This window comes from Enoplosus armatus, chromosome 11, assembly GCF_043641665.1.
Source record: "Enoplosus armatus isolate fEnoArm2 chromosome 11, fEnoArm2.hap1, whole genome shotgun sequence".
In the NCBI taxonomy this organism is placed as follows: domain Eukaryota; kingdom Metazoa; phylum Chordata; class Actinopteri; order Centrarchiformes; family Enoplosidae; genus Enoplosus; species Enoplosus armatus.
In genome coordinates this window covers 25,324,697-25,340,915 of record NC_092190.1, presented here as the reverse complement: position 1 = coordinate 25,340,915, position 16,219 = coordinate 25,324,697, and the positions used below count along the sequence as shown (strand labels likewise).

The 16,219-nt window shown below is 39.9% G+C and overlaps 1 protein-coding gene across 3 annotated transcripts in view; it reads left to right on the top strand.

Moving 5' to 3' along the window:
- The first annotated feature begins 10,851 nt into the window (after window positions 1-10,851).
- The window catches only part of acvr2aa (activin A receptor type 2Aa), a 29,731-nt gene continuing 24,363 nt past the window's right edge, over window positions 10,852-16,219 (top strand). For all 3 annotated transcript variants that reach the window (XM_070914156.1, XM_070914157.1, XM_070914155.1), the window contains exons 1-2: window positions 10,852-11,490; window positions 15,736-15,973. In XM_070914156.1, coding sequence (XP_070770257.1) covers window positions 11,436-11,490; window positions 15,736-15,973 — 293 coding nt within the window. In that variant the 5' untranslated portion in view covers window positions 10,852-11,435. The remainder of the gene's footprint in view (window positions 11,491-15,735; window positions 15,974-16,219) is intronic.

Here is a 16,219-nt window from a genome sequence, read left to right as displayed (position 1 = left end):
ATCCCCTTCAAGAGGGGACTTTAGAAGGTTTTTGAGAAAGAGCATCTATAAATACAAAAGGGGAGGTAAGCGACTTCTCTATCTCCATCCAGCTCAGATGTGAACCACTCCCTGACCAGTGTTTGTATATTTAAAAAATTTCAAAGGCAACATTATATAGTTCTATATTTGGAAATGCCAGTCCTCCCCTCCCTCTAGTGGTAAACAGCTTCAACAAACTAATTTGGGGTTTCTTCCCATTCCACAGGTAATCTCCATCTACTTCTTTATACTGCTTAAGCACTGATACAGGAAAACTTAAAAGAAGCATCATAGACATAATTAATCTTGGAAGATGCCATCATTTTAACTGTATGTATTTTCCCCCACAGAGATAAATTCAATATTTTCCACTTAGCAAAGCTAGTCTTGGAACACTGGGCTTATATTAATTTGAACATCTCCTGAAAGTCTGTAGTCAATTCTATACATTATACAATTTTATATATTTCATCCCTGATGGTAGCCACTTAAATGGAAATACTCCAGTGTCAGCAGGGGAGCAACCCAGGGAGACTGGCATTACCTCAGATTTTTGCCAATTGATTTTGTATTCTGAGATCTCAGAAAAACTCTCAACAATGCCCATGACAGCGGGACTAGAGGAAGCTGGGTTTGATAATAACAACAAAATGTCATCTGCATATAAAAACAATTTATGCTCCCACCCACCAACACCCCCTTAATTCTTGTGTCCTTCTTGACACTGCCTGTGGTTCCACAAACACAGTAAAAAGCAACAGGGACAGAGGATCACCCTGCCTAGTTCCACGTCTCAGATTGAAGAAGGTGGATGTAATGCCATTCGTAAGTACTGCTGCCCGCAGTGCTGAATGGAGCACCTGAACCCATTTAATGAATCCTGCCCCAAAGCCAAAATCCTGCATCAGTATACATCAGATATCCCCATTCCACCCTATCAAAAGCTTTCATAGCATCAAGCAAGAAAGCAGCAACTGGAACATCTTCCTTACAATTTAACCACGTGGAGTCAGCATCTCAAGCTTTCAGCTGATGATCTACCTTTAATAAAACCAACCTGGTCATCATAAATAACTTGTGGTAGGACTTTCTCCATTCTCACTGCTAATACCTTAGTCAAAACCTGAGTCAAAAACTAATTGGCCGAATGCTACTTGGCTCATAGGGGTTCTTGTCTTTCAGTGCCATGATTACTGCATCATTATGTTGGTGGCAGCTATCCCTCTGCCAGCGCTTCTGTATAGATGTTGGTCAGAATAGGTGCTACAATGTCAGTGTTCCTCCTATAATACTCGGCCGGAAAGCATCTAAGCCTGGTGATTTGCCAGACTTCATTGACACTATAGCCTCCCTAACTTCAGACTCATCTACAGGCGCCTCCAACATCTCCACCTGAGCTGGGGACACCGTAGGAAGATGTATTTTTGAAAAGACGTTTTTTAAATTTGCCTTCATCTATGGGTGCCTCTGATTTATTCTCATAAAAACTTTTGAAGACCTTGTTGATTTCCACATTGTCTGTCAGAATTTACACCCTATCATCATTAACCGCTGGAATTAAGCAGCTGGCATCTTTCCGTTTCAGTTGTCTTGCAAGCAGTTTTCTGGATTTCTCTCCACTTTCAAAGAAGCTTGTTTTTAACCAAAAGAGGGCATATTCTGCCCTCTTATTGTATATCTAATTTAGCTGATATTTAAAGTCACAAATTTCTTTTAATCGATTGTCACTGTAATGTTGTTACAACTCGTTTTCCAAATTCTCAATCTGAGATTCAAGCTCTTTAATTCTCGTGTTGGTCAGTGTTTTCAGAGAACTAGTGTATGAGATTATCCTGCCCCTTACTTATGCTTTTGAAGCTTCCCATACCGTCCCCAGTCTCTCTGTTGAGCCAATATTATGATCAAAAAACTCCTTAAGGTAGGTTTACAGAGCTGTCTTACATGTGGGGTCCTGAAGCAGTGATGCGTCTCCACCTATTTACCCTAGTTCCACTCGACTTAATCACTATGCCTAACTCTACTGGAGCACGATGAGACAGAGCTGTTACCCCAATCTTACAGTCAGCTACTTCCTCAATCATTTCCCTAGAGACCAGGAAATAGTCTATCCTTGAGTATGATTTTTGTATATGTGAAAAGAATGTATACTATTTTTCTCATGGATTGAAAAACCTCTATATGTCTACAAGACCAAGGTCTTTCATCATCAGCTGTATACCTAAGCTATCCCTTGGCACCACTTTATGATACTTTGTTCAGTCTAGTTGGGCATCCTGCGCCTTGTTAAAATCTGCAGCAATCAACATTCAATTCAATTCAATTTTATTTATATAGCGCCAAATCACAACAAAAGTCATCTCATGACACTTTACAAAATAGAGCAGGTCTAGACCGACTCTTTATAATGTTATTACAGAGACCCAACAGTTCCCACCATGAGCAAGCACTTTGGCGACAGTGGCTTCCTTTTAAGAGGCAGAAACCTCGAGCAGAACCAGACTCTAGGTGGGTGGTCATCTGCTTTGACCGGTTGGGTTTGAGAGAGAAAGAGAGAGGGGGAGAAAGAGAGAGGGGGAGAGACAGACAGAAAGAGACACAGAGAGAGAGATAGACGTAGAGACACTGATAGACAGACAGACAGACAGACAGACAGACAGGCAGAGATGTATGGCAGCACTAGCAGTAGAAATAGCAGCTATAATTATAATAATACTGGAAATATGACTGATAATAGTAGTTACAGCTATAATAGTAGCTGAGATTAATAATAGCAATAACAGCTTTAATAGTAACAGAACTACGACTAAACATAATAACTGTAGTGATGAGAGTCAGGCAGGTCCATGGCATCAGCGCCCAGGCATACCAGGACCACGATCAACAGCAACCTGTGAGACAAGAAAGGACAAAGAAACTCCGGGGAAAATATAAAGTTAGTAACATGCATTGGACTGTGATGAATGTGCAAAGATGAAGAGGGAGAGGAGGAAAGCTCAGTGCATCATGGGAAGTCCCCCAGCAGTCTAGGCCTATAGCAACATAACTAGGGGGCTGGTCCAGGCAGGCCTGAGCCAGCCCTAACTATAAGCGTTATCAAAAAGTTTTAAGCCTACTCTTAAAAGTAGAGAGTGTGTCTGCCTCCCTGACCCAAACTGGGAGCCGATTCCACAGGAGAGGAGCTTGATAGCTGAAGGCTCTGGCTCCTGTTCTGCTTTTTGAGACTCTAGGAACCACAAGCAACCCTGCATTCTGGGATCACAGTGCTCTAGTGGGGTAATAGGGTACTATGAGCTCTTTAAGATATGATAGTGCCTGACCAGTGAGAGCTTTGTAGGTCAGGAGAAGGATTTTAAACTCTACTCTGGATTTTACAGGGAGCCAGTGCAGCGAAGCTAACACAGGAGAAATATGATCTCTTTTCCTGGTTCCTGTCAGTACACGTGCCGCAGCATTCTGGATCAGCTGGAGAGTTCTCAGGGACTTATTGGGACAGCCTGATAATAAGGAATTGCAATAATCCAGCCTAGATGTGACAAATGCATGGACTAATTTTTCTGCATCTGTTTGAGACAGGATCTTCCTGATTTTTGCAATGTTACGGAGGTGAAAGAAGGCAGTCCTTGAAGTTTGTTTTACATGGGAGATAAAGGACATGTCCTGATCAAAGACAACTCAGAGATTCCTCACGGTGGCGCTGGATGCCAGGGCAGTGCCATCTAGAGTAACAATACCCTTAGATACTGTGTTTCTGAGGTGTTCAGGGCCAAGAACAATAACTTCTTGTCTCTCTTCTGTCTATAATTACAGGTCATCCAGGTCTTTATATCCTCAAGGCATGCTTGGAGCTTGGCTAACCGATGAGGTTCTTCTGGCTTGATCGATAAATATAACTGGGTATCATCCGCATAGCAATGAAAATGTATGGAGTGTTTTCTAATAATATCTCCTAAAGGAAGCATATATAAGGTGAATAGTATTGGTCCAAGCACAGAACCTTTGTGGAACTCCATGACTGACTTTGGCGTACATGGAGGATTCATCGTTAACATGTACAAACTGAGATCGATCTGATAAATACGACTTAAACCAGCTAAGTGCGGTTCCTTTGATGCCAATTAAATGTTCCAGTCTCTGTAATAGGATATGATGGTCAATGGTGTCGAATGCAGCACTAAGATCTAACAAAACAAGTATAGAGACAAGTCCCTTGTCTGAAGCAGTTAGAAGGTAATTTGTAACTTTCACCAGTGCTGTCTCTGTGCTATGATGAGCTCTGAAACTTGACTGAAAGTCCTCAAGAAACTTATTGTCATGTAGAAAATCACACAGCTGGTTGGCGACTGCTTTCTCAAGAATCTTGGAGAGAAAGGGAAGGTGAGATATAGGTCTATAGTTGGCTAAAACCTCTGGATCAAGAGTGGGCTTTTTAAAAAGAGGTTTAATTACAGCTACTTTAAAGGACTGTTGTACGTAGCCTGTTAATAAAGACAGATTGATCATGTCTAGTAAAGACGTGCTGACTAAAGGTAAAACCTCTTTAAGTAGCCAGGTTGGGATGGGGTCTAAGAGACAAGTCGATGGCTTAAATGAAGAGATGGTTTTAGTAATTTGGTGAAGGTCAATGGGAGAAAAGCAATCTAAATATATATCAGGTTTTACAGCGGTTTCTGAGATTCCTGAGTTTGAAGGTAAGGTACTACCTGAAGACAGGAGGTGATCAATTCTGTCTCTAATAGTTAGAATTTTATCATTAAAGAAGCTCATGAAATCATTACTGCTGAGGGTTATAGGAATACATGGCTCCATAGAACTGTGACTCTCTGTCAGGCTGGCTACAGTGCTGAAGAGAAACCTGGGGTTGTTCTTGTTCTCTTCTATTAATGAGTAATAGGCTGCTCTGGCTTTGCAGAGGGCCTTCCTATAAGTTCTAAGACTATCTTGCCAAATTAAACGTGATTCCTCCAGTTTGGTGGAGCGCCATTTCCTTTCAAGTTTCTGCACTGATTGCTTTAATTTACGGGTTTGGGTGTTATACCATGGAGCTGACTTTCTTTGTTTTATTATCTTCTTTTTAAGAGGGGCAATAGAGTCAAGTGTCAATCGCATTGAGCCTGCAGCACTGTCAACAAGATTGTCCATTTGAGAGGGACGAAGGTTAGCATAGGAGTCCTCAGTTGTATTGAGACATGGCATTGAATTGTCTCGTCGACTACCCATCGTCTCGTTAACCATAGTAATTTTATTCATATGGTTAACAAGACAATATGTTTGTTTGGAGCATATACATTACGTATATTAACTTTTACTCCATCAGTTGTGGCCTGAATACATATCATCCTGCCCTCATCATCCTTTTTTTCATTATGTACAACTAAATCTTGAGCACTAATATTGCCACCCCATTCTTTTTACTGTTCTGAACAAATCATAACGAACAATAAGAACACCAAAAAATAAACCCCATTCCCTTTTTCAAAAGGATATCCCCACCCACACATGGTCCATGAGGCACAACAACCCCTTCAGAACCCCCCCTCCCCTATAAGCCATACTCACAACCACTGATATCACAACAAACATGATCATATCTGGGCTATCCCGCACGTTCCATGCATACACACATGCCTTAACACTGACGTTATTGCCCCACTGCAGTTCAAAACTCCAATGCTCCTTTTCGATAGGCCTGGAAGCCCAACTTGCCAAGCTTGCATAGCTCGCGCCCTGCTTAGCAGCTCTTGTCTTCGAGTTAGTACTTGGTGGTTGTAACTAATATGCATTCACTCGCAGTATATATTGGTGACACTTTGACAATATTGCAGAGTCGATTGAAGCATAATTACTGATACATTCGAGGCTTAGAGCGGAAGAGCGCTGTTAAACGTCCATCTTGTTCAGCGGTCCCACGTGACTCCCTTCATCAGCTAGTTCTAACTTCATTGTGTGCTCAACATGCCCTTGAGTTTCCATTCTCATTCACCATTATGTTTCAACCTGTTACAATATTTATAAACAATAAAGGCTCAGTCACTGTTAAAGATCATTATTATACATGATAAACATAAACATCTGCTGGGGCTCAACTGCCTGACGTCCCTCATGTTGTTGTTATTATCTTCAGTCGAGACGCCACCATCTTTAGTAGTGCAGCTCTTCATTTGATTCGCTTTCATTGACTGCAGGGGCCTTGATGGAAGTGAAGAAGGAGGAACAGAGATTCAGCTTTCTACGGATTAAGAGCAACACCAAAGGTTCATTTAGTCATGTGTAATTAAGATCTTAACTCTTAAACTGTCTCTCGTGTCCTCTGGATGTGTCTCTGTCTCATCTCTGTGGTGTCTTCAGCAGACACATTTCACTTTTATTTACAGTTTAGAGTTGTAAAACAGATTGACAAAACATATTAGCAGCTCTTTCATGATCAGTAACAGATACTTTACTGATTTTAAAGAATTCATTATTTAACTTTATTGTGTTCATATTTAATGCTCTCGTGTATGGTTGTGTAACATTGGGACTTCCTGCCCTCAGAAGAAACTCAGTATGCTTCAGTATAAAGATAGTATGCAGGTGAACTCCACCAGACAAAAATATAAAGAAGCCGTTGGACAGATGACACACAACATTACTACAGATTACTGTGGATTATAGAAGAGGGATTATATATGATGGGGGTCAGAATTGATCTGTAAGTGGGACAGCCATCAGTGATCGAATCGAGGTCAGACTCATGTGACACTCCTTGTCATTGTTTCTCTTCAAAAATGTACAGAGTCTGTATATAATATATGTCAATCCTTCAGTCCTTCAGTCCTTCAATCCATCAGTCCATCCTGTAGTTCTCAGCTGGTTTCATTGACAGTGGAGTTCTAATTTAACAGCCACATAATGTTACCCCCTGCTTTCAGTCTCTGTGCTACAAACTAAGTTAAGTAAATTAAGTAGTAGTTGTAAATTAAACACATCCTGGATCCGACAACTTCCCAAGTGTTCCAATAGGTAATGACGTCATTTACTTTTGGTCTTCAACAAGCACCTGGTTTAGAGGATGTCAGCAGGGGTCGCTGTACTTCTAGGTCATTTCAAAGGTCACATTCTAAATCATGAGGTTGATGATGAAGGAAGATGGATTATTTTGCTTGTGGACAATTTCTTTTTGTGAAAAGCTTCACAGTTTCATTTTTTTCTTATAAATACTTGTACTACTACTAATAATAAATAATACAATACTGCCCTATTTTGAAATTTTGAAATGAGGATCAACCAGCTGATTTCAGTTTTGGGGAGAGAACTAAATAATTGTCAATTGCTGGTTTGAAGATGAATGCCAAGATGTCTGTCCTTTTCCCACTTAAAGTTTGTAATATGTCTCATATACATGACACAGAGGTGAAAGATACTATCTCATATTTGGGGATTACACTTTGTAAAGATGAAAAAATATGTACAAAATTATATTTTGGCACAATTATTAAAAGATAAATACTAACTGAAATATATAAAGTACTTAATTCACAATTATTGAATTTCATCTGGAGGACTAAACCTCATGACTTAAAAAGAGCTTTGATAAGTGTAATGTCTCGTCCTGTTCGTTAGTGTGTTTTGTCTTGTTCTGTGTTTTGTGTTGCACATTTACTGTTTTGTTTTCACTCCCTGCCCTTGTGTGTTTCCCGCCTTCATGATTACCTGCCCCGCCCTGATTAGTTTCACCTGGTCCTCATTAGTCTCTCACCTGTGTGTATTTAACCTGTGTTCTCCCCTCCCTCTGTGCCAGTTCGTCTTTGTCCTTTGTGCAAGTGTTCCAGCGATTCCCTTGAGTTCTATGTCTACTGTCCACCTGGTTTGTGATCACCTGTTTTGGATTTTGACCTCGTCTTTTGCCTACACCCTCCTGGATTATCTGCTTTGTTTGACTGCTCTACCGTGTACCAAATCCTGCCTGTTTGCCAAGTAAAGACTGAGTTTTTACTTTTTACCTGTCTGAGTCATGCTTTTAGGTCCTTTCCTCTGTGTCCCAGTCGTTACAATAAGATTCTGTTTAATAGCAAAGATAATGGAAGTCTTATGAAACACTTAACAATAGCTTTTAAACAACAAAAACAGCATATGGAACACCTTTTCCATACATGTATTTAGTAATGTTGGTGACATGGAATATCTTCTTAAATGTAACTATTCTGTAGACAAATTAGCTATTAAACTAGCTCACAAACGGGAACTATTAGCATGGACCTTGGCCTATAAACACAACTTCTCTCCACACAGATATTACATATGGTACAACAAAGATATTCCGTTTAAGCACAAAACTCTGTTTATCCAGAAATGGTTCATTTATCATTCAAGTTCGGCAACCTTTGAATGAAGATGTGTTATTATTGTCTTTATTACTGAATTCATGAAAAAGTGTTCAAGTGTTGCCCCGAAAGAATATTTTGGTGTTTGATGCTTTTCCAAAATGTTCTGAAAAACTCTCATGATGATGAAACTCATTGGATTGGAGAAGGAATATGTTCATTGGTGAGTTAGATGTCCTAAATAAAACGGATCTGGAATACCCTTGCAGAGAATAATATTCCTCTGATGCAAATGTTCTGGTCTTCTATTTATGGTGACTTGAATTGGAAAAGGGCATGGAGAATATCAGACAAATATTGTACTAACAATAAAATGAAAGCGGTGTCATATAAACTTTTACATAGAACTGTTGGGTCTCTGTAATAATATTAAGAGTCAGTATAGACCTGCTCTATTTGTAAAGTGTCATGAGATAACTTTTGTTGTGATTTGGCGCTATATAAATAAATTTGAATTGAATTAGAATATATCGTGTAAAGCACGTTCTGGAAAGGGTTCTTGTAATTTCTGTGGACTCAACAACGAAACAATTTCTCACCTACTTTTCCAGAATATTATGGATTGATATGCAAAACGCTCTATCAAGACAAATAGGTCAATTAGTCATGCTTTATGGTAGTGATATTTTAATTAATTTTGAAAATAACTCAATGGACAAAAATGTTTGTTTTTTAATCCAACTGTTTCATTTTTGAGAAATTCCATAAGCTATACATGAAATGGAGGACCAACAGAAAACCAAACCTTATTTCTAATTTATATTAACCTCTATTACAACTCTCTAGTCAAACTGAGAAATAGAAAAGCAATGTTACTCAATTACTAATCTGTGCCCCTTAATTAATTAATTTTATTTTGTTGTAAAAACAAATGTAAAAATATTCTTGCACAATCTCTTGATAGATTTTTTAAATTGTATTGTTTTATGTCATAACTGAATTCCCTTGTTTCCTCTTTTTGTTTTTTAAACATGTTACTGCTGTTTGAAGTTGACTGTTATCAATAAAGTGGGAAAGAAAAATAAAACCTAGTTTAGAGGAGGGCACCCGTCTAATGCTAATAAACAAAGTTTGAGATAAAGCCACAAAAATCCAGTTAGATTCTAGATACAGTTAGCTTAGAGTAAGCATCTAGGTCCAGTTAGCTCAGAGTTAGCTTCTAGCTCTTGACCCCTGGCTCCAGTCACCTAAACCCAGCTGACTACAGGATGGATTGGTGACTAGCTTGTGAGCTAACAAGGTACAACATGTATATCTGACAGACTCTGAGTTGTTGGAAGGTGGATTTTGTCTCTTGTGATGGAGCTAAGATAACAGTTTCCCCCTGCATGGACACATTTATATTCTGACATAGTATCTCATCATTTTGACTTTGTATTTCATAATTTTGATTTATTGTGAGAGGTTTTATTTTGATTATTAATTGATTATCATAAACTTTGAATCTATTTTTTCCTTCTCCTGGTGTACATTAGCTTCCATAAGATTGACATAGTTCTGCTCATCTAGCTCTCTGAAAGACAGCATATTTTAAGTTATTGTTTATAAGTAAGTATTGTGTTTTTTCGCTCATTATCTTTGTAACAGTACAATTTCCTGCTCAGATTAATAAAGTAGGCTACCTATTATCTATTATATTATTAACTGTTTCTTTAATGTAGTCTGCTAAATAAACTATTTTTTCTATTCTGTTTTTATCACATATTTTTTCACGTGTTTAATACAGTTGTATTAATTTTATTAAATTGACATTTCTGGTCCGTGATTATATGAAAGCAGCCGGAGCAGAGGCTCCGACGGCCTGCCACTCTCTCTGACAGGAGGCGGTCCTTCCCCGTCATTCCAGCCGTCCTGCGTCAGGACGCCTCACGGGATTGGCGGAGGAATACGGTCGAGGTCCTTCTACGCACCCTATTGGCCACTGTTCGTGTCAGTCACATTATCCTCGACGCTGTGACAGATGACTGTGGAAGAAGGTGGAAAAAAATAGGACGGCCATCTTGCATCTGTTCGCTCAGACAGGGAGAGAGTGGAAGTGAGGACGGAGAGAAACCCCAGCGGGGAGGAACAAACCTCGGATGTTTACTTTCATTCAGTCCGGGATCGTTTACACGACGGATCCACCCCCACACTGAGGAAAGTCTGCATGGTTGTGCTTGTGGCTTGTGGTTTTCCTCCTCGGTATCCAGTTAGGAAACCCGCTCCCATCAAACCAGACGGACAGCTAGCTGCGGAGCTAAGCTAACGGCTAGCCGGGCCAGCTAGCTGTTCGATGACCGAGCTGTGGTCGTCAGCGGCGGATTGAGGGTTGTAGCTTCGCTCGGTAACATTTTGGCTGATGGTAGACGGCTGTTTTCCAGGCGTGGACTCTGATCCCGCATCACACCACCAACACGTTGTTTGGAGCAGAAAGCCTTACGCTTATTGTACATGATAACATTTTGTGAACACACGGGTTCAACTTTTCCTTCGATGTGACGGTTACCTTGGAGAAAAAGGGGAAGGTTTTTGTAAATAAGAGGAGGAATCTGCAGCGATTTAAACAGCAGCTACCTACAGTTGGAGACCGACTTAATCCCGCTTCGGAAATTCACTAAATTTGTTCAACTTGATGAAAATGTCCTCTTTGGTGCCCCAGAAGAAGGCTGTTTATCTGCTCAAGTTTGCGCCCACGACTGCATAACAGCCAATGACATTACCTTTCATTACACAGTGAATCGGCCTGTTCAGCTGTCTTTGATCCAGATGAAGGGACCTGAAAATCAGGTGATATTAAATGGTTCGGCGGTGCCTCCTGCTAACACATCCACCTCTGTGACCGGGTCTGTACTCGGATAAACGGGTTATATCTCACGGGATTCACCTCGCGGCGGTTAAATGTGTCCTATTTTATCACGTTGAACCGTGAAGACCAGGACTGAATCAGATGTTTGGACCGGGACATGTTGTCTGTGTACACCACAAGAAGCAAAGCTAGTTTAAAGGGACGCTAATCCTGGTTGTCTTGGCATTGGATTATAACTGAAATTAAGTATTTTAGTCTTTGGATCCACAATGGGATCAGCGACCAAACTGGCCTTCAGTGTTTTCCTCATCTCGTGCTCCTCAGGTGAGTCCTACCTGGCGGTACATACTGTGCGTACAGCAGCTGTACAATAGCTGTACTGCAGTTGCACTAGAAGTCGTAGTATTTGAACTGATTGGTTCGTAATATATATCAGCACGGTGCTGCAACTAATTGATGATTGCTGATTCCAAGTTCAGCGTATCACGTTAGAAAACAAGCTCTATGTCTGCAGGTCATGTTTGTTTTTATTATCGAATAATCAATTATTTGTTTGGTTTGTATGATGTAAAATGTCATCACAGTTCCCCAGAGCCCAATGTTTCACACATTCAGTTTAATATGGCAGAGGATTATATCATGATATTCAATTGGAGGAGCTGAAAACAATGAAGTTTTGATCATTAGATGATTAGTTTTCTGTCGATGAACCAATCGATCAATTGACTAATTGATTAATAACAAAGCAAAGAGAGTCAGTTTCCAACATGACGTCGTTTTATCTTTAAAAGCCAAAGAGATTCAGAGCAGACCTGAACCCATCAGTCAGTCTGATAATCAGTTCCTCATTTCAGTCATTCTTCAAGGTAAAGATGGCAAAAAACCTCTGGTGCCAGTTTCTCCACTCAGGTATTTTCATATATTTGAACTGTTGGTCGAACAAAACAAGGCAAACAAGAACTTAGAAATAAAATACAATTAAATTTAAAACTATGAGACAATCAATAACGATCTAATCAGACTAAAAACAGTATTAGTAAGTAAGTTTATAGAAACGGTACAAAAAGACTTTTAACGAAGTCTTGTTTCTTTTTCAGGGAAGCAGAAATGTTTTTACTCTTCTTCAGCACAAGCAAAACATTGTTATTTTGTTTAAAACAATATAACAACAGAAAGTCTTCTTTGGTTGGATTCTAAGCTCAACTTGAGAAACGTGTTAAAACGCCCTTTTAAGTTCAGCAGACATAATACGTTTTCATCCAGATGTTCCAGAGTCTGTAAAAACCTTCTGAACATGGTTTTAGTTTTCAGAAAATCAGATGCTGAATCAAACTGGCTTTTATAGACCAAACCATTCATGGAGAAAATAATTGTAAAATAAAATAATAAGTTTAATTTAAAATGAAAATCACCATCAGGCTTATTATTAATACTACAAATTGTACTATTGGTATCAGACATCTGTAGTATAAATAACTGTCTTTGGTCAGACTCCTGATCTTGTTGACTTTTTCATGAGACGGTTCTTGATTTGAATCATAATTTTGACATCTTCTGTATTGTCTGCAGAGCGATTCATCTGCAGATTATTCTGTTGATAAATCAATGAATCATCGGTCTAAAACATGAAATCAGAAGTTGACTTCTTCAGATTAAAACCCCAATGATATTCAGTTTATTATCACAGCACTCTCCAGAGATGATTATTATTATTATTATTTTTATTATTGTTTAATATTCTTTGTGCTGATTGAACGCCTTCATTTATTTTATTTTAACAATGAATTTACTAACGATGACCAGATGACTGTAAATCGTCTGGTAGGGGTTTGTTTCTCTTCATCTCTTTTTTTTAATTTTTATTTCCCATATCTCTTTATGTTTAAGATGATATTTCAGTAAAGACCTTCAGTTCAGTAGTCATGTGATGCTCACCACCTTCTCTGTTAACAACTAAACTGTTCTCAGCTTCTGTTCAGCTGTGAAGCCACTGTCAATGAAACGCAACACTTCCTGCAGATTTTTCACGATAAAAGTCTTGCGGCCTAGGCTATTAATGTGGCAGCATGTGGGTGAAGTGTGTGTGTAACAATAAATCAGAACTGCAGTTACAGAAGAACATGTGGACACATGTTGCTGCAGTGAAAACATCTGCATGAGAATCAGCAGCTTCATGTCAAACCTCCTGCTGTGTGTGTGTGTGTGTGTGTGTGCGTGCTGTGTGGTTCATATTTACCACTCTGCTGTCTTGGTTCAGTGTTACTTCTCTGCTCTGTTGTGGGTTGTGGTTTCTGGTTTCAGGTTCCAGGTTCCAGATGATCTCAGGTTTGACTGACTTCAGGTGTTTTGTATTGACAAATGTAAAAGTTTCATGTGATGCAGGGTTTCCCCCAGAAAAGTTGTTAGGACTGGTGGCAAGCGTCTTTTGACGGGCCAGCGACCCAGTGTGTGCTTTTTGACGGGGGCCCGATCCAGGCCAGCGATGGACTGATGGCAGCATTATAGTTGAGCTATAATACAGATTCTATAGGGCCCTACATTAAGTCAGTCTAAAAACTGACTAGATATAGGAAATAGGAAATAGGAAAATATGACTTTGTGTTTATATGTGTTAAATTATAAATTATAAATAATGAAAATGTATTCATGTCCTGATTGGCTACTGTGCTAGATCAGCCTATGGCCTGAAAGTCTTATAATTGTGTCCTCTCCTTCATGAGGACTAGAGTCAATAAAGACAATAAAGACTTGGCAGGTGAAAACAAGTAAAGTAGTATTGGGGTATTACTACAGGGTGGGAAATTAACTTTTTGAAATGAGAACATCTACCAGCTGGTGCTAATTTCCCACTTACTACTGTTATTGTTGTTGCATGAAACTGTCCAGTCTCCAGTGACTCTGTTTACTTCTGCTTGAAGTCACGTTTACATTATCGATATTCGGCTGTTCTTATTCGAACAGTGTTACCAAGTACGAGGTGCTCGCCGGCTGCACTCATCGACCCGAGGCTGGGCTAACATTGTTGACTCGGTGGAGTCATGAATGTTAGCAGTCTCTTCCTCATCGCTAGGGATGGATACTGAAACACGGTTTTAAACGGGCCCTGGGGCTGAATTATTAAAGACTGTGGTGTCGATAAGCTCAGACGAAACCCTGGGTTGACTTACCGAGTTGATAACCACCGTCGTGTGTAACAACAACAACAACAACAACAACCTGCAGCTTCCTGGTGGACTCTTCAGAGCAGCGTTATGAACCTTCAATAAATGTGGAGTTCTTAGTGGACATTTCAATCTCCAGGTCATAATCCTGTAAAATCAACGTAGCAGTTATTTCTACCTGAACCTTGTTGTGTTCATGATGATTGACTGATGATCACTTTTATGTTTGAACTCTGTTAGAAGTTTGAGTCCACTGTCGACCACAAAGTCTGGTTCAGATCCCATTTAAAGACAAACCAGGGCCAGAATCACCAATATCAATAACTAATATTCTTATTGTGAAAAGCAGCTAATGTTCTATTGTGTAAAGGAAGCTTCATTAATAAGCTACTTCTGAACGTATTTTAATGAAGCATTTCTTTTTGCTGTTCTATTAATGCATCTCATGTATGTTTAAACAATGTTAGCTAATATTCTAAAGAGTACTTGGCCTGCTCTCTGTTAGAATGTCTGTTATGATCTGGTGCTACGTAAGCAAGATTAACATGTTTTAATGTTAAATAAATGTTCAGTCTGTAACTAAAGAGGCTGTAGCTGCACAGGTCATGTGATCTTAAGTGGGATAGATCCTTTTGTTTTGGTATCGATCTGATTTATACTAGTATTGATACTTTGTGGATCGACCCTCCTCTACAGGCAGCTCTGGCTCCCCCCACATGAAGTGTCAGTCGACGTGTGGAAGTCAGTGTTAACCTGCTTGGCTTTGGTGGGGGAAAACCTCAGATCACTCAAATCAGTCTCCTTGTTTGAGTTTAAAAGTGGTGTCCCCCACCTGCAGACCCCCCCCCCCCCCCCCAAGACACACACATTGTGCCCCCCTGCATGTGAGACGTGGTTGTATGTTGTGTGATGGTTGGCTGCAAAAACACGGAGGAACCTGTGACTGATAGACACACACTTCACATGTAGTCACGTGTTTGTTCACACTCTGTTTCCTCCTCAGGTGTGTTGTTGTTGTTAACTTGTCCACCTGTCTCCTCAGGTGTTTTGTTGTTGTTGTTAACTTGTCCTCCTGTCTCCTCCTCAGGTGTGTTGTTGTTGTTGTTACCTTGTCCTCCTGTCTCCTCCTCAGGTGTGGTGTTGTTGTTGTTAACTTGTCCTCCTTTCTCCTCCTCAGGTGTCTTGTTGTTGTTAACTTGTCCTCCTGTCTCCTCCTCAGGTGTGTTGTTGTTGTTGTTAACTTGTCCTCCTGTCTCCTCCTCAGGTGTGTTGTTGTTGTTGTTGTTGTTGTTAACTTGTCCTCCTGTCTCCTCCTCAGGTGTGTTGTTGTTGTTGTTAACTTGTCCTCCTGTCTCCTCCTCAGGTGTGTTGTTGTTGTTGTTAACTTGTTCGCCTGTCTCCTCCTTAGGTGCGATCCTGGGACGCTCAGACACTCAAAAGTGCGTCCACTATAACTACAACCCTGCATCATCATCCTTGTCCTCCTCGCCAGTGTCAGAGAGTCGGGGGAACCTCAGCGGGGTGGTCACCTGCTCTGGAGAGAAAGATAAGAGACTTCACTGCTTCGCTACCTGGAAAAATGTGTCCGGAGTGGTCCAGGTGGTCAAACAAGGCTGCTGGCTGGATGATGTCAACTGTTACGACAGGTAACTGGTTACTGTCAGAGAGTCTCACTCTGAAGACTCTGAAGAACCTGTTCTTCTGTCTCAGAGCTTCAAACCAGAACACATTCAGTCTCTGTTTGAAACTCATATATTGATATCATTCAGTGTGACTTACACTTGATATTTATGATATAATGATATTATAAATTATATATATGTATACATATGTGTGTGTATATATATGTGTGTATATATATATATATGTGTATATTTTATTTATTTCTAAAT